Source organism: Piliocolobus tephrosceles, chromosome 1 (genome assembly GCF_002776525.5).
Source record: "Piliocolobus tephrosceles isolate RC106 chromosome 1, ASM277652v3, whole genome shotgun sequence".
Lineage (NCBI taxonomy): Eukaryota > Metazoa > Chordata > Mammalia > Primates > Cercopithecidae > Piliocolobus > Piliocolobus tephrosceles.
The window spans coordinates 129,127,806-129,147,254 of record NC_045434.1 but is presented as its reverse complement, the minus strand read 5'-3'; the positions used below and the strand labels follow the sequence as shown (position 1 = coordinate 129,147,254).

Sequence of the window (19,449 nt, the reverse complement as noted above, 5' to 3'; positions counted from 1 at the left end):
CAAATAAACAGTATGTCTGTAGTTAACCTACTACTCTGGTAACCAACACATGGAAGCATCATATGCACATAAAAGTTAAACATTAAAACAAAACTTAAAACTCTCAAAACAGATAAGCATGAATTTGTGTTTATGAAATTATATAGTCTTTATGTGTGGGGACTTTCAGTGGCCCACCAATAATTTTCATGGAAAAAAAAAAAACCTCCCAGATACAAACACACAAGCTAGGCTGGGTGCAGTGGCTCACACCTGTAATCCCAGCACTTTGGGAGGCTGAGGCGGGTGGATCACTTGAGGTCGGCAGTTCGAGACCAGCCCAGCCAACATGGTGAAATCCAGTCTGTACTAAAAATACAAAAAATTAGCCAGGCGTGGTGTTGCGCACCCGTAGTCCCAGGTACTTGGGAGGCTGAGACAGGGAAATTGTTTGAACCCAGGAGGCGGAGGTTCCAGTGAGCTGAGATCACACCACAGCACTCCAGCCTGGGTGACAGAGTGGATCTCTATCTTAAAAAAAGAAAACAACAATAAAAAAAACAAAACACAAGGTAAATCAGACGTATGTCTTGGTCAAATGTCTGTAGACAGCCACCTTGAGAACAAATTGATAAACATAAATATACAATTTGCTCACTGAGCATAAAATATTGCACAAGAGCAGTTTTGTCTGAAGAAAACTCAATTTTCCATAGTTTTGAACTTCAAAATGGTTCCCCCATATAGATATAGTTGCATTTTCTAAACAAGAAACATTAATATTCAGTAATACTGTTAGAACTTTGTTTTACACATTAACCATATACCAGTCTACTTTATGGCAATGGTAAGTCAGTGGTAAAGATTTGGCAAAGATAAAAAGGCAGATAAGACTGTAAAATATTTATATATATGTATATATATATGTACATATGAAACAAATTATTTCCAAAAATCCCTAATCATATGATAGCTGATCCCTTAAATAAATCCATAGTCTAGGTCACAGTGATGGTCAGACAGTGGTTGAATACGACTCTCTTCTTCTCGGGGGCCGCTCCTTTTGAACCACTTGATTGCTCTCTCTGGACTCCAGCACACTGTCTTCTGTTTCGCTCTCACTACCATCTGCCACTGTGGGTTCCAAAGACATCGAGCCAGATTTTCCGTGCAAAGGAAAACCAACACCAGTTTCCTGTAAGGAATTATCTATAAAATCTTCATCGGAGGAATGGAATGATTCATCATCTCCTATTAAATGGTTGACAATGTGGATTCCATCAAAAGGAGGTTGGCCTGAGAAGCCCCTCTGGCCTTTTAGGCACCTGAGCTGTTAAAACAAAATCCAAGTTAATATAGTCAAATGGGGGAAACACACACACACCAAAAAGCAAACATTTTTAAGACTCTTAGCAAAGTTTTAATGATTTATAAATCATTTTCATAACTTACAGAACTATGGAGACATTTTAAGGAAGAAGGAAGTTTAAGGAAGAAGATGCCTTATTATTTTTCTATTTACAGGTATAATCATAGTTACTAATTTTTGAGTGCCTCCTATGTGTTATATAATGGGCTTATAACTTATTTTTATTTTATTTTTTTGAGACAGGTCTCAGTCTCACTTTGTCACCCAGGCTGGAGTGCAGTGGTGTGATCTCAGCTCACAGCAACCTCCACCTCCCAGGCTCAAGCGATTCTTCCACCTCAGCCTCTTGAGTAGCTGGGACTACAGGTGTGTGCCACCATGCCTGGCTAAGTTTTTTGTATTTTTTGTAGACATGGGGTTTCACTATGTTGCCTAGGCTGGTCTCAAACTCCTGGGCTCAAGCAATCTGCCTGCCTCAGTCTCCCAAAGGGTTGGGATTACAGATGTAAGCCACCACACCCGGCCTGTAACTTATTTTAATTGAATCATAAAAACAGTCCTATGTGGTAGATTTTAGTATTTACTTTTCTCATTCTACAGATCAGGAAATGGAGACTCAGGAAGAGTAACTTACTAAGGACATATATAGCTAGTAGCAGAGTTTACAGTCAAACCAAATCTTCAATATACTAGAGATAATATAATGGACTCCATGTACCTATCACCTAATTTCAACAAGTAACACCCATCATGGACAATCTTTTTACATTACACCCCTCTTGTTCCTGGATAATTTTGAGATAAACTCCAGACATCCTATCAGTTTATCTGTAAATATTTTGCTGGTATTTCTAGAAGGTATGAACTTAAAAACCATACTATCACATACACTATCTTGAGAGAATGTCTCCATAGTTCTGTAAATGATGAAAATGATTTATAAATAATTAAAACTTTGCTAAGAGTCTCTATCCTGTTATAATAGCCCAAAGGCCAGCATATCACTGTCACTCACAGTGGGGGAGGAATGCTGCTTCCCACTCATGAGGTTTCCTTCTGCATGGGGGCAGTACCAGTTCAGTATAGTATTTCTGCCTTCTCTCCCCAACTCCCCCTGGGGAGAAGGTGGGGCTTCTTTTAGTGGGGAGGAGGAGAGAGGAATGGCATGCCTCGCTCATCTCTTTTCCCTTTCTTCCCATCTTTTAGAACGAGGCTCAAGTACTCAATCCGTGGAGTTTTGTAGTATAAGACCCTCACATGAGAAGGCTTAAGGAGGTCAAAAGCTACCTGTTACTGGATGGGGAAGTCTGACTAATTCTAGAGTTTAGTACTGAAAAAACTATGCCACATTTAAATCTAAACCACATTTTCCAAAACCAGTTTTATCATAATTAAAACATTTATTTTCATCATCTGCCACTTCTTTGCTCAAGTTTCCTCTAACTCCCAAACCCACAACCATGATAGTACCAGTTCTACTCACATACAATTAAGTCATCAGCTCTGCCCTCAAGAGTTTATGTTTTGGCTGGGCACGGTGGCTCAAGCCTGTAATCCCAGCACTTTGGGAGGCTGAGACGGGCGGATCACAAGGTCAGGAGATCGAGACCATCCTGGCTAACACGGTGAAACCCTGTCTCTACTAAAAAATACAAAAAACTAGCCGGGCGAGGTGGCGGGCGCCTGTAGTCCCAGCTGCTCGGGAGGCTGAGCCAGGAGAATGGCATAAACCCAGGAGGCGGACTTTGCAGTGAGCTGAGATCCGGCCACTGCACTCCAGCCTGGGCAACAGAGCCAGACTCCGTCTCAAAAAATAAAAATAAAAAAAAAAGAGTTTATGTTTTAAATATAAAGTTTGATTTTGACATTCTGTCACTTATTTCATTTCTTTCATGCACCATGAATTTTCTCCTACAATAAAGTGAAGAGTAAAAAACCAAAACCAAAAACAAAAATTAGCTACCAAATATCTACTCTATTAAGGATCTTGCTAAAATATGCTCCACGTCACATCTCCTACCCTCATCCTTGGTTCTCAGGGACAAACTCCTAGTCACAACCTTTCAATTCTTTAGATAAAGGCAGTGTGAAATATTCAGGAAATATTACATACACTTTCAAAACTAACGGTTCTGAGCATAAAGACATTACAGCCTCGCCATAGTAACTCCCAGCTTTCCTGAAAGACTTCCAAGAAGAAGTGAAGAAACCTCACAACTTCCCTGCTTATACAGGACAACAAGAATCAACAGGGATGCTGGGACTCAGAACAATGATGTCTGGCCCGAACAGACCTTCAACTATAAAATTCCTGTGCCCTAGACCAAGTGGACAATTTCGTAGTGAGGTACAGTGTAATTTAAATAATACCATTCTCCTTGGCAGAACAGAGGGATCTATACTTGGAGTTGAATTTTTAGGAAAAGGGCATAGAGCACCACAAAGGCCTCCTCAAGGTTGTGATACCCACTGCATTGTTACAACTGCCACGTTCTGATGCAACATCCTATCGCCATATTGCAACACACAATTTATAGCTCCAAGTGTTAAATTAAGTCAGTTAATCTCTTCCTTTCTCTTTTTCCCCCAGACCTTTTTGAAGAAATCATATGGAACACGTGTCTTCCTTCTTCCTGGCTGTTATAAAGGAGGAGTATGGCAGAAGAACCACAACTTCCCAACTGTTTGGAAAGCTGCAGCTTTCCAGCTTTCCTTTGTTCTAACAAAATTTATTGCAATTAAAACACACAGCCTCATCATCAGATGTAATTATAGAAAATTAACTATAGGTTGAAGGGTCATTTCCTCAACATCAAAGGAATCTCACTAAGAGCTGTTAATATGGAATAGCAAAGGTAAAGGAATTTATTGGTGGAAAGAAAAAATGGTGAAGGTAAGCGACTATCTGGTAAAACTGAAGCTATCCCTTGGTTATCTGTCCCTTAGACTTAGGTGTGTGCACACTGGATCTGATGAGGGAGGAGTCCTGTACTAGGCCTGGAAGTGGGCATTTGGGGAAGGAATTCCAGGGTATTGAGTACCCAGAATATGTTCTAGAAGGGACTGCATGAACTTCAGGTAGACATGTCTTCTGGGAGTCCTCATCCTGTGGAAACGGGTTTGGCTAGAAGAAAGCCACAGCTGGGCCCTCTAAAGTATAGTCCTGGCTATCTGATCTAAATGATATACTGCTTATCCTTATTACCAGACTGTCAGGGGCAAACTATATTTAGGCAACAACAAAAAGCAGGCAGACAATCAACCTTCCCAACCCCCCTTTTCCTCCAAAAAAAAAAAATCCTTCATGGGTATTATCAGTAGCAAACTGAGATTAGCATATTTCAAAATGTAATCCACTAGTCATCTGCATAAGAACTGAGGATCTCTGTCAAAAATGTAGAATCCCTCTTGAGATCTAAGGATTCAAAATTCTGAAAGCAAAATCCCAGAACATACATTTTTTACATGCATCTCAGGAAATTTTGAAATATGGTCAGACCTCTATTATCAGTGGGACCCACATTCATGGATTCAAACAATTGTGGGTCCAAAATAATTAGGAGAAAAAAGGATGGTTTCCTCTGTACTGAACACGTACAGACTCTTTTCTTATCATCATCCCCTAAATGATATAGTATAACAACTATTTACATAGCATTTACATTGGATTAGGTGCTACAAGTAATCTAGAGATGACTCAAAGTATATGGGTGGATGTCTGTAGGTTATATGCAAACACCACATCATTTTATATAAGGAACTTGAGCATCCATGGATTTTTGGTATCTATAGGGATCCTGAAACCAATCCCCCATAGATACCAAGGGATGACTGTGCTCTAAACTCTCAGAATCACTGTGGTAGACCCTCTGGTTCAAATAAAATGGGGCTGAGACAGAAATAAGTTGATTTAGCTGAAATGGAACTATTGATTATTTAGGACAAAAGTGCTTCTGAACTATGAACATGCGACTAGTGTCTGGTATATAGAAATGGACACGATCTTTCCAGTAGTACAACCAAGCTGTTCTGGGCCAATTCTACTACCTGGTGGTTGACACAAGGAAAACTGTTTAAATGAACGTTTTCTGCAACTTTCTTCTTGTGGTATAGAGGTAGGGTCTAAAGACCTATATGATTAAAAAGCCTGAATAACTCTGATGCACATCTCAGAATAGGGACCATTACTCTAGGCAATGGCTTTTGTTTGTATTTTGGTTTTGTTTGAAATCTCTTTGGGCTCATTAGGGAATCAAGAATCTGATAAAAACTACCCATTTGAAAATTACACATACATAATTTATCATATGCTTTTTTTTTTTTGGTAGGTGGGAGACAGGGTCTGGCACTGTTGCCCAGGCTGGAGCGCAGTGATGCAAACTCAGTTCACTGCAACCTCTGTTTCCTGGGCTTGAGCCATCCTCCTGCTTTAGCCTCCCAAGTAGCTGGGACTACAGGTGCCTGCCACCACACCTGGCAAACTTTTGTATTTTTTGTAGAGACAGGGTTTCGCCATTGTTGTCCAGCTGGTCTTGAACTCCTGAGCTCAAGCCATCTGCCTCCCTTGGCTTCCCAAAGTGCTGGGATTACAGGTGTGAACCACCACGCCTGGCCAAGCGTATGTTTTTGAGGCCCATTGTCTTTCTGAATTTTTGAATACATACTACATGAGTATCTTCAAACATTGAGCAACAACAAATATTCTTTGTGAAATGCCAGTAAAAAAAAAAAAGTATTATATTTCCAGGTAAAATGAGACATGGGTTTTTTTAAAGTCACTGAATGTGCGTGGAAGTATTTTTGAGACTCGCTAAGGAAATAGAGACACCAGCACTCTCTGTAATTTTTAGTAAAAGACTCCTATCTGAGGGAATCTTGGGATTCCCCAAAAAAGGATCTCAGTTTGATCAACCTACAATGAAGGTCAACAAGTCCTACCCAGAAATTCAGAACACCTACCGGTCTTTAGTTCCCTAGTCTTAATTACCAGAGATTTGAGGATAGTATCTACGAGAAGCCAGAAAAAAAGGCAATTAGGAGAGAAGAGACTATCTGGGAAGAAGAAAACTTGTAAAAATCATTTATTGCCTCTGCAGACACTGCATCTATGTAAAAATAACAGGATGCTTTAAAAAAAAAAAAAAAAAAGGAGGTCTTAGACACAAATTTCTCTGACCTGAAAGTAATGAGCTTCGAGACTGAAAAGGCCTATCAAGTGTCCAGGACAGTGGATAAAAGTAGACCTATACCATGATACATCACAGTGAAATTTCAGGACACTTGAAAGAAAGAAAGAAAAGGTAAAGCTTCCCGCCAAAAACAAAAACATGTTTTATATAAAAGATTTAAGAATCAGAATGGCATCAGACTCTCCAACTGCAAAAGACAAAGCAGTGCCTTCAAAATTCTGAGAAAAAAATAATGTCTACATTAAAATTTTTATATTTATCTTCAATTTTTTTTTTTTTGAGACGGAGTCTCACTCGGTCGCCCAGGCTGGAGTGCAGTGGCCAGATCTCGGCTCACTGCAAGCTCCGCCTCCCGGGTTTACGCCATTCTCCTGCTTCAGCCTCCTGATAGCTGGGACTACAGGCGCCCGCCACCTCGCCCGGCTAGTTTTTTTTTTTTTTTTGTATTTTTTTTTTTTAGTAGAGACGGGGTTTCACCATATTAGCCAGGATGGTCTCGATCTCCTGAGCTCGGGATGTGCCCGTCTCGGCCTCCCAATATCTTCAATTTTTAAAATACCCAAACTATCAAATAAATGTGAGGCTAAGTAAGAATTAAGAGCAACAAGGCTTTTGTTTTGTTTTTTAAACTTCTTTTGGGTCAATCATGAGATGTAGAATCTAATAAAACCTTTTTATGGTTTATCTCCCATAAACCATTTTTTCAGGAAAGGAGATGATATGCTCCACCAAAATAAAGTACATCAAGGAAAAAAGGCATCTTTTGTCCTTGATGGAAGAAAGAGGAAGTCCAGTACTAAAGTATGGCAAAGGGAATCCCTAGGGTGATGAAAGATGTCCCCAACATGACAGCTGTGCAAGAGACCTACAGGCATCCACCCCAGACTAGAGACTGGAGCAGTCAGAAGAAAGATTTCTTCAAGAAGATGAAATTCATAGAACACCTAAATTGTTTGGATAGAGGAGATTAACACATAAAAGGAGATTTCCTGACACTAGAGGACAGTTACACATAAGAGAACACACCAAACAAATGAAAAAACCAAGGCAATCATTTGGGCAAATGTATACTGGCAAAACAGTCACTTTAAGACACTATTTCCATACAACTGATGCTATTTGGCAATAAAAAGGAATGAAGTACCGATATATGGATGAAATTCAAAAATATTAAGCAGGCTGAGTGCAGTGGCTCAAGCCTATAATCCCAGCATTTTGGGAGGCTGAGGCGGGTGGATCAGTTGAGGTCGGTACTTCGAGACCAGCCTGGCCAACATGGGGAAACTTCGTTTCTACTAAAAATACAAAAATTAGTTGGGTGTGGTGGCGCATGCCTGTAATCCCAGCTACTCAGGAGGCTAAGGTATCAGAATTGCTTGAACCCCAGAGGCAGAGGTTTCAGTGAGCCGAGATCATGCCAGTGCACTCCAGCCTGGGCAACAGAGTAAGACTCTGTCTTTAAAAAAGAAAAAGAAAAAAAAAATATATATATATACACACATACACACACAATATATATATATGAAAGCTAAGTGAGAGACACAGGAGACCATATATTATATGATTCCATTTATATGAGATGTCCAGAATAGGCAAATCTTAATAGAGACAGAAAGTAGATGAGTGACTGCCTAGGACTGGGGGAGAAAGAAGAATAAAGGGGGTGATTGCAAACAGGCATGCAGTTTCTTTTGGGGTGATAGTATTCTAAAGTTGTGCATATAGTTGCAAAACCACACAAATATGCAAAACCCATTGAATTTTATACTTCAAACAGAATTTTATGATATGTAAGTTATATCTTAATAAAGCTTTTTTTTTTTTTAAAGTAGAGCCAGAAAAAAAGAACATCATTTTCCAATCCCCCTGATAACAAGATCTTGGAAACGTGTGAAAAATAAAACTTCCCAGGCCTGTCTTCAGTCTCCACTCCAGAAGAAAGGCCTGAGAAGAGGCATACTTAAGCACTTACGTGCTTGCTGTTGTGAGTGACATTTATATAATTCTAATGATGTAAATGTAAACTAATGATGTACATCCTGTAAACTAATCTAACAAAAATCAGTACATTAGTAGAATGGATGGATAAAAAGTTTGTGGGTTCATGGTGGGGGTGAGGAGAGTGAAAAAGAGATAAATCCTTCCCTATGTAAAGATGCCAAAACTGAACACTCAAGAATTAGAGGCCAGGCACGGTGGCTCACATCTGTAATCCCAGCACTTTGGGAGGCTAAGGCAGGTGAATCGCTTGAGCCTAGGAGTATGAGACCAGGCTGGGCAACAATGTGAGACCCTGTCTCTACAAAAAACACAAAAATTAGCTGGGCGTGGTAGTGTGTACCTGTAGTCCCAACTACTCAGGAAGCTGAGGTGGAAGGATTGCTTGAGCACAGGAGGTCAAGGCTGCAGTGAGCTATGGTCCCACCACCACTGCATTCTAGCCTGGGTGATAAAGTGCGACCCTGTCTAAAAAACCAAAACAACAAAAACAGAATTAGTTTGAAAATAGTGGCCTGCAGAGAGCAAGTATGAGATTGCTTCTTTTTTTTTTTTTTGAGACAGGGTATCACTCTGTCACCCAGGCTGGAGTGCAGTGGCACGATCTCAGCTTACTGCAGCCTCTAGCTCCCCGGCTCAGGTGATCCTCCCACCACAGTCTTCTGAGTAGGTGGGACTACAGGCGTGGGCCACCACACCTGGCTAATTTATATACTTTCTTTACAGACAGAGTTTTGCTATGTTGCCCAAGCTGGTCTCAAACTCTTGGGCTTGTGCAATCCACCCACCTTGGCCTCCCAAAGTGCTGAGATTACAGGCGTTAAGCCACTTTGTCCAGCCAAGACTGCTTCTTTTTGTAAAAGTCTTTTAATTATTCTTTGGCTCTTTAAATTATTTGTATGACAAATGTAAACAGTAAAAAATTAAAACCTCCACTTCAAAAGAAGAAATAAGATATATGCTTTATCCAAAATTCAAAGACTGACAGCTGGGTGTGGTGGCTCACGCCTGTAATCCCAGCACTTTGGGAGGCCGAGGCAGGTGGATCATTGAGGTCAGGAGCTTGAGACCAGCCTGGCCAACATGGTGAAACCCCGTCTCTACTAAAAATACAAAAATTAGTGGGGTGTGGTGGCAGGCACCTGTAATCCCAGCTACTCGGAAGGCTGAGGCAGGAGAATTGCTTGAACCCGGGAGGTGGGGGTTCACTAGCCGAGATCACGCCACTGCACTCCAGCCTGGGTGACAGAGCAAGACTCTGTCTCGAAAAAAAAAAAAAGAATTTACACCCTCAACAACACTGAAAAGTTCTGGTTTCCCTACAACACTGCATCACTTTTTTGCTTTTTCATTTTTGTCAGTTAGATAAGTAAAAAGTTTAAAACATTCATTCATGAGACAGGGTCTCCCTCTGTCACCCAGGCTACAGTGCAAGGACACAATCATAGCTCACTGCATCCTTGAACTCCTGGGCTCAAGTGATCCTCCTGCCTCAGACTCCTGAGTAGCTAGGACTTAACAGGTGCATGTCACCATGCATGGCTTTTTTTTTTTTTTTTTTTTTTTTTGAGACAGGATGTCGCTGTGTTGTCTCGGCTGGAATAAAGTGACAAGATCATGGCTCACGGCAGCCTCAAAACTCTGGGCTCTAGCAATTCTCCCACCTCAGCCTCCTGAGTAGCTAGGACTACAGGAACACTCCACCACACCAACTAGTATTTATTTTATTTCTGTAGAGATGAGGTTTCACTCTGTTGCCCAGGCTGGTGTTTAACTACTAGCCTCAAGGAATTCCCTCACCTCAGCCTTCCAAAGTGGTGGGATTACAGTCATGAGCCACTGAACTTAGACTGTGACTAACGTTTTTTGTACAGGCAGGGTCTCACTATGTTCCTTAGGCTGGTCTTGAACTCCTGGCCTCAAGCAATCCTCCTGCCTCAGCCTCCTGAAGTGCTGCAATTATAGGTGTGAGTCATGGTGCCTGGCCTTTAACTTTTTATTATGGATTTTTTTAAAAAAAATAAAGTGAATAATTCAGTGAATCCCCATGTTGTCATCACCTTGCTCTAACAATCATTAAAATATGGCCACTTTGTTTCCATGTTAACATTCCCCCCTCCACCCTCACCCTGGCAACCATGGACTATTTATTTGTAAGCAAATGAAAAAGGATTTTTAAATAATGACCTTGGCCTGTTGAAATAGCTATATTTCAACATTTTTAAAAAATTTAATATATATATATATTTTAAAAATTACATAATCAAATTAAGTCCTTCATATTATTTTATCTTCAAAGATGGGTATATAAAATAAGTAAAAACAAGTTTATGTTATAATCTTTGTTTCTAATGAATGTCTTCTAGATTCTGTAACATTTTAAAATAATGTATTTCAGGTATTCATTAGATGTGCTATCTTCCAAATAACATCAGCAAAAAGAGTCACAACTACCAGAGAGACATTCTCACTGGCTATTCAACTCAGTGAGCTGCTCTAGAGTCTTTACTTCTGTGAGAATATTAGAGATGTTAAGAGTAGCCTTCTGACTTGCTAATTCGCTAGACCAGTAATTTGGTATGTATAATAACCCCCTGGGTGACTGGACGTGGTGGCTCACACTTGCAATCCCAGCACTTTGGAAGGCTGAGGCTGGCAGATCACTTGAAGTCCGAAGTTCGAGATCAGCCTGGCCAAATGAAACCCTGACTCTACTAAAAATACAAAAATTAGCCGGGTGTAGTGATGCATGCCTGTAGTCCCAGCTTAGTCCCAGCTACTCAGGAGGCTGAGGCAGGAGAAGGGCGTGAACCCGGGAGGTGGAGCTTGCAGTGAGCTGAGATCGCACCACTGCACTCCAGCCCAGGCGACAGAGCAAGACTCCATCTCAAAAAAAAAAAAAAAAAAAAAAAGGAACTGCCTAGGTTTATTATTTATAAAAAAAAAAAAACAAAAAAAGGATTCTTGAGCCCTACTCTCAAACATGTGAATTCAGCAGGACAGGCCCAGGAGTTTGTATTTTAAACAAGTACCCCAGGTGATTCTGAAGAGGGTGGTCGGTCCATAGATCCTACTTTGAGATGCCCTGCTCTAAAGGAACTGGATTTGGGAATTGACTATATTAGACCATGTTAAGAAAATCTGACCAGGGTAAATAAATTTAGATGTAAAGATTCCTTGTTAATTTATCACTTCCATTTTCACACTGTCCACTGACATATTTTTAAAATACTCTAGCCTAAATGTGGACACACAACCAACCAGAGCGGGGAAAAATCAAAACGAAAATAAACATGAGGCTAGTAAATAATACCTTTAAGATATGACCTAGTCTTTGGGGTTTAGACACCTTCACCATCTAGTTTCAAATCTAGGCCCATTAAGGTGTTTTGTGCGATTCATCACTGAAGCGCACCCAATTTTAGACATCTCAAAAATCACAGTCTACACTTGAGAGAACATATGTGTTTGGGTGAAACAGCATCAGAACCTTTTCTTTTCTTCTTCCTACTAAGTGTCAGTCTTCAAGTTTTATTCCAAGGATCAGCTTCATATCCAGGTGACGAGCCATATCCTTTAAGGAATAACATGTCCACCCTTAGGAATACAGTCTTAGTTTATAGACATTGATAGATAAACTACTTTTTTGTTTTTGTTTTTAGACAAAGTCTCACTGTGTTGCCCAGGCTGGAGTGCAGTGGTGTGATCTCAGCTTACTGTAACCTCTCTGCCTCCCAGGCTCAAGCAATTTTCCTGCCTCAGCCTCAGTAGCTGGGATTATTTTTTTAGGCACCCACAACCACACCCAGCTAATTCTGTTTTGTATTTTTGGTAGAGACGGGGTTTCACCATGTAGGCCAGGCTGTTCTCGAACTCCTGATCTTAAGTGATCTGCCCGCCTTGGTCTCCCAAAGTGCTGGGATTACACGCGTGAACCACTGGCGCCCAGCAAGATTAAGTATTTTTTAGTACAACAACTCAACAGGCATAGGAGAGACATATACATCGGGGTGTATGTGTGGGGTAGGCTGGAGGGGGCATTTTGTTATAATAAGATATGAGTCAATTAAGAATCAGTGCCAATGACAATGGTTTTTTTTTTTTTTAAGACAGAGTCTTAATCTGTTGTTCCAGACTGGAGTGCAGTGGTGTAATCTTGGCTGACTGCAACCTCTGCCTCCCGGGTTCAAGTAATTCTCCTGCCTCAGCTTCCTGAGTAGCTGGGATTACAGGCCTACACCACCATACTTGGCTAATTTTTGTATTTTTAGTAAAGATGGGGTTTTGCCATATTGGCCAAGCTGATCTTGAACTTCTGGACTCAAGTGATTCACCTGTCTTGGCCTCCCAAAGTGCTGGGATGACAGGGGTGAGCCACTGCACCAAGCCAACAATGCTATTTTGATAAAATCCCACTAATATACCTTGATGTTTCTTGACTAGGTTAGTAATTTTAGGTTGACTTTTGGAATATTCTTATATAATTTGTTTGAAATTTGTGGATTAAAAATGATTAGGTGCCACTGCCAACATTTTAAAACCATTCTTCATGATCAGCTCATCAGACACTGGTACTATTATTATACCATCAGTCTGTTGCTTCTTTCGGACCCAGGCTCTCATTAGAACAGTATGAAAGTTTTGCTGTAATTATGTTCCCATTTTATTTTTTTTCTTAGACCAGATATCCACACCAACCCAGTTTTAGATAGGTCTCAGAAGATTATCTCTATGGAAACCCAGGAACTTTAATATAAACGTATACACACACAAACATACAAATGAAATATATGTTTCTTAGGGTCAGGCCCTTTCCAAGACTCTGAGTAGGGTTTTGGCTTCTAGAACAATGGAGTCTGTACCAATTATTGTTTTTTTTTTTTTTTTGAGATGGGGTCTCCCTGTGTCACCCAGGTTGGAGTGCAGTGGCACTATCACAGCTCACTGTAGCCTCCACCTCCCTGACTCAAGCAAGCCTTCTGCCTCAGCCTTCCGAGTAGCCGAGATCACAGACATGTGCCACCACACCCAGCTAATTTTAAAATTGTTTGTACAGATGAGGTCTTGATATGTTGCCCAGGCTGGTCTTGAACTCCTGGGCTCAGGTGATCCTTCCACCTCAGCCTCCCAAAGTGTAGGGGTTATAGGCATGAGCCGCTGTGCCCAGCCACCAATTATTCTTTCTAGGTAGAAATTATCACATGGTGTCACACCCGAAAAGCCTAATTAGATACGAAAACATGTGCTTAAAATATGGAGGCAAGAGAGCATGGTAGGTCTGAGGAGCTGTTAAGAAGTTTAATATTAGTGTATGAGGGTGTTTGGGTTAGGGGGAGTGACATGGAGGTGCATATTGCTAAGCAAAAGAAGCTTATCTGAAAAAGGCCAGATAGTGTATGATTATGACTATATGACATTCTGGAAAAGGAAAAATTATGGAGACAGTAAGCAGTGGTTGCAGGAGTTCAGGGGGCAGAAGAGGGATGAACAGGTGGAACATAGGAGATTGTTAGGCAGTGCAACCATTTTCTATTCTACTGTAATGGTGGATACATGTCATTATACATTTGTCAAAACATATAGAATGTACAACACAAAGAATGAACCCTAATGTAAACTATGGACTTCAGTTAATAATAATGTGTCAATGTTGGCTCATCAATTGTAACTTATGTATTAAAATACTGCAGGATGTCAATTATAGAAGAAACGCAGAAGGTGTTGAGGGGGCACATGGTAACTCTCTTAATTTTCCACTTAATTTTTAATTATTCTGTAACTCTGACTGTCCCCCAAGATAAAGTCTACTGGTTAACAATTAGATGTTCAGTGTTTTTTCCTATGGCCACAATGCTCTAATGGCAAAATTGCTTGAGAAAAGTTTGACGCTATGTGTGTTTCAAGAATGTATTTAGGGCCAGGTGCAGTAGCTCATGCTTGTGATCCCAGCAGGTTGGGAAGTCGAGGCAGGTGGATCACTTGAAGTCAGGAGTTCGAGACCAGCCCGGCCAAAGTGGTCAAACCCTGTCTCTACTAAAAATACAAAAATTAGCCAGGCAAGGTGGCACACGCCCGTACTCCTAGCTACTTGGGAGGCTGAAGTAGGAGACTTGCTTGAACCTGGGAGGTGGAGGTTGCAGTGTGCCGAAATGGTGCCACTGCACTCCAGTCTGGGCGAAAGAGTGAGACACTGTCTCAAAAAAAAAAAAAAAAAAAAAAAGGAAAAAGAAAATAATGTATGTATTTAGGCTCATTTTAAAGTGAAATAAAACACAGGAAAATGCACAGATTTTAAGTGTACAAGTTGGTAAAATTTTACTTACATACATAGTCATGAAATTATCACCCAGATTGAGCTATAGTGCATTTTCCACACCCCAGGAGACTCCCATGTGTCTTCATCCAGAAATTGCCCTACACTCTTCCGGTAACCATCATTCTGACATCTACCATCACACAATAGTTCTATCTATTCTTGTATTTAATATAAAGGATTATATGGTATGCATTTGTTTCTGTATCCTGTTATTCAACATTATGTCTGTGAGATTCACCAATGTTGGCATGTAGCATGGTAGTTCATGCTTTTTCTGTGTGGCACAGTATTGCATTTGTGATTACATCATAACTTATCCATTCTAATGTTAATGGCCATTTGGGTTGTCTCCAATCTATTACATATAACGCCGTTACAAGCATTCTTAAACATGTCTTTTGGTTAATATATGCACTCATTTCTCGAGTGTAACTTCTGTGTCATAGAGAAGATTTAGTAAATACTGCCAAACCATTTTCCACAGTTTGTAATAGTTTCCTTAATTTTTGCAAGAGAACTTTTACTTTACTTTCTGCCTAGTTAATTGTCAAAGCCGATTAATGGTCCCTTAACTGACCACACTGAATAACTTAATTCCATGTTCTTAATAGAAAATACAACACTGAATTTTCAGCTATCCAATCATGTTAGTGAAGATATGGAATAGGAAGTCTTGTACATGGCTGGTGGGAGTGTAAATTTGTATAAGCACTTTGGAAAATGGCTTTGCAGTATCAACTAAAGTTGAATGTCTACACCCTTCATACCTAGAGTAACTATACACTTCAGTGTGCTTGGGACAGTCCTGGCTTATCCCTGTTGTTACATAATAATTTTTAATTATTTTCATTCTCAAAAGTGTGCTGGTTTGAACAATTAGTCACCCAGCAATTCCATTCCTAGGCATACAAAAAACAGAAATAAATATATTACACCAAAAATTTTATAACAGGGCTCATAACAGTTTTATTCATAATAACCCCAAACGGAAATAACTCCAATGTATACAATAGTCAAATGCACAAACTATGATATATTCGTAAGAGATGAACAGACTACTGCTGCATGGGACTACATGGATAAATATCAGCGTTGAGTGAAAGACCCAAACCCCAAATAACTCATTCTATATGATTACATTAGTAAAATGTTAAAAACCAGGGATCTCGTTTGTGATATGAGAAGTCAGGAAAATGAGGAGATGAGGGAGAGAGTGTGGGAGGAGTGGCAAGGGCCTTCTGAAATTCTGGTAATGCTCTAGTTCTTCACCTGGCTGAGAATTAAATGGGCATGCTCATTTTTGTGATAATTCATCAAGCTAGACACTTATGGTGTGTATTTTTCTGTACATATCTCATACTTTAATAAAAATGTATCCTAAATAAAAGTCTAAGAAATAATATCTATAAAAGGTTGTTGGAAAGACATGCAACTGCCATTCATTCTTCCACTAGTATACCTCTGGATCTAACCAGATGACCAGTAAGTTATGTATTTAGATCCCACTGTTTTTGCTCATTACAAAATAGGTCTTTATATGTTAAACCATTAGCCTAACACTTTCCTGTTTAGTACATTTCCTTATCCTCTTCATATAGACCCATAAGAGAAATTTCTTTCAAAAGTTTAGAAATAGGAAAAGAACAACTGGTTTGGCTTTGTCTTACTAGACACATTCTTCAACATGTTATGCTCCTTACTTTGCTTTGGCTACCAAATATGTGACCTACTTTGATACTGTATGCATTTCTGTTTGCTAATATTAACTCTCATCTTGCCAGATTTCACCTTACCAATGATTCTTTTAACTGTTAGATTGAATCATATATTGCCACTTTTTAAGTGAATGTCAAGTATCAGTAATTTATTTTGGTTTAACCTAGTATTTGATTATTTTTGTGTCATATGTATTCATACAAACTGCGTAGAAATCTATGGGGAACAAGGTAGGGTATAAATACAAAAATAAACATTTGTCACTGTGCATAATGAGTCTCAGTTTCAATTATTTGTTTGGTTGTATTCTAAGAATAAGGTCATTCATAAAACAATCAAATATGGCTCCACATTTATTGGTAGTTTGACCATTTAGACAATAATAGAAAGACTAGCCAGAACCAAATCCCTAATCCAGTAACAAAATAAAAACAAACAAAAAACGTGCTTCTTTTATTTTAAAAGTCTTTTTTTGTTTTCTAGTATTATGCTGATATTGTTAAACTATTAGCATTTTATAAACCATTTTAAAAATAATGTTTATAGTATTTAAATCAATAGGCATATTTTCATAAATACTTTCATAAAAATTGTACTTATTGTTTTCATAAATACTTTCATAAATATTGTACTTAACACATGATTGAATGTATTAACACATGATTGAATATATGTAGATAAATTTTTTCTAAATCATATGATTTGACACTAGAGCTAAATACTTAAAATAAGCACTGTTTGGAAAAATATGGAATAATTGGTTGCTGCAGATGTATTCTATCTCTTCTGTTAGTCCCTTGATGGCAGGGATTATTTCTGAATCATTTTTATATCCTAGAACTTAGTACTCTGACTTGATAAGAGCAGGCACATTACTTGGTAAGAGCAGGCACATGAACTACACTGAAAAGATGGTAGGATTCTTGAAAAAGCCCTAGGTAGCAAGGCCACTGAGGCCAGACTGCCTCTCCAGATTCCCTCCTCTCTGGGCAGGGCATCTCTGAAAAAAAAACAGCGCAGCCCCAGTCGGGACTTATAGATAAAACCCCCACCTCCCTGGGACAAAGCACCTGGGGGAAGGGGCAGGTGGGGGCACAGCTTCAGCAGACTTATACATCCCTGCCTGGCAGCTCTGAAGAGAGCAGCGGATCTCCCAACACAGTGTTCAAGCTCTGATAAGGGACAGATTGCCTCCTCAAGTGGGTTCCTGACCCCCGTGTATCCTGACTGGGAGACACCTCCCAGTAGGGGCTGACAGCCACCTCATACAGGAGAGCTCTGACTGCCATCTGGCAGGTGCCCCTCTGGGATGAAGCTTCCAGAGGAAGAAACAAGCAGCAATCTTTGCTGTTCTGTAGATTCCACTGGTGATACTCAGGCAAACAGGGTCTGGAGTGGACCTCCAGCAAACTCCAGCAGACCTGCAGCAGAGGGGCCTGTCAGAAGGAAACCTAACAAACAAAAAGGCATAGTATCAACATCAACAACAACAAAAAGGATGTCCACTCAGAGATCCCAGCTGAAGGTCACCGACTTCAAAGACCAAAGGTTGATAAATCCACGAAGATGGGGAGAAACCAGCGCAAAAAGGCTGAAAATTCCAAAAACCAGAATGCCTCTTCTCCTCCAAAGGATCACAACTCCTTGCCAGCAAGAGAACAAAACTGGATGGAGACTGAGTCTGATGAACTGACAGGAGTAGGCTTCAGAAAGTGGGTAACGACAAACTCCTCCGTGCTAAAGGAGCATGTTATAACCCAATGCAAGGAAGTTAAGAACCTTGAAAAAAGGTTAGATGAATTGCTAACTAGAATAAACAGTTTAGAGAAGAACATAAATGACCTGATGGAGCTGAAAAACATAACATGAGAATTTCATGAAGCATACACAAGTATCAATATCCGAATCGATCAAGCGGAAGAAAGGATATCAGAGATTGAAGATCAACTCAATGAAATAAACCAAGAAGACAAGATTAGAGAAAAAAGAGTGAAAAGAAACAAACAAAGCCTCCAAGAAATATGGGACCATGTGAAAAGACCAAATCTACATTTGATTGTTATACCTGAAAGTGATGGGGAGAATGGAACCAAGTTGGAAAAATCATGATATTATCCAGGAGAACTTCCCCAACCTAGCAAGGCAGGCCAACATTCAAATTCAGGAAATACAGAGAACAGCACACAGATACTCCTTGAGAAGAGCAACCCCAAGACACATAATCGTCAGATTCACCAAGGGTGAAATGAAGGAAAAACTGTTAAGGGCGGCCAGAAAGAAACGTTGGGTTACCCACAAAGGGAAGCCCATCAGACTAACAGCAAATCTATCAGCAGAAACTTTACAAGCCAGAAGAGATTGGGGGCCAATATTCAACATTCTTAGAGAAAATACTTTTCAACCCAGAATTTCATATCCAGACAAACAAAGCTTCATAAGCGAAGGAAAAATAAAATTCTTTACAAACAACTGCTGAGTGATTTTGTCACCATCAGGCCTACCTGACAAGAGCTCCTGAAGGAAGCACTAAATATGGAAAGCATCAGCCGGTACCAGCCACTGCAAAAACATACCAAATTGTAAAGACTATTGACACTATGAAGAAACTGCATCAATTAGCGGACAAAATAACCAGCTAGCATCATAATGGCAGGATCAAATTCACACATAACAATATTAACCTTAAACATAAATGGGCTAAATGCCCCAATTAAAAGATATAGACTGGCAAATTGGATAAAGAGGCAAGACCCATCAGTGTGCTGTATTCAGGAGACCCATCTCACATGCAAAGACACACACAGGCTCAAAATAAAGGGATGGAGGAAAATCTACCAAGCAAATGGAAAGCAAAAAAAAAAAAAAAAAAAAAAAAAAAAAAA

The 19,449-nt window shown here is 39.9% G+C and overlaps 1 protein-coding gene across 3 annotated transcripts in view; it reads right to left on the bottom strand.

Annotated features, from left to right (window-relative positions):
- Positions 1 to 311: 311 nt before the first annotated feature.
- The window catches only part of EVI5 (ecotropic viral integration site 5), a 281,488-nt gene continuing 262,350 nt past the window's right edge, over positions 312 to 19,449 (bottom strand). For 2 of the 3 annotated variants that reach the window (XM_023231039.2, XM_023231037.2), the window contains one exon: positions 995 to 1,309. In XM_023231039.2, coding sequence (XP_023086807.2) covers positions 995 to 1,309 — 315 coding nt within the window. Of the gene's footprint in view, positions 1,310 to 19,449 lie in introns of all 3 variants that reach the window. The other variant, XM_023231040.2, reaches the window with a different exon arrangement.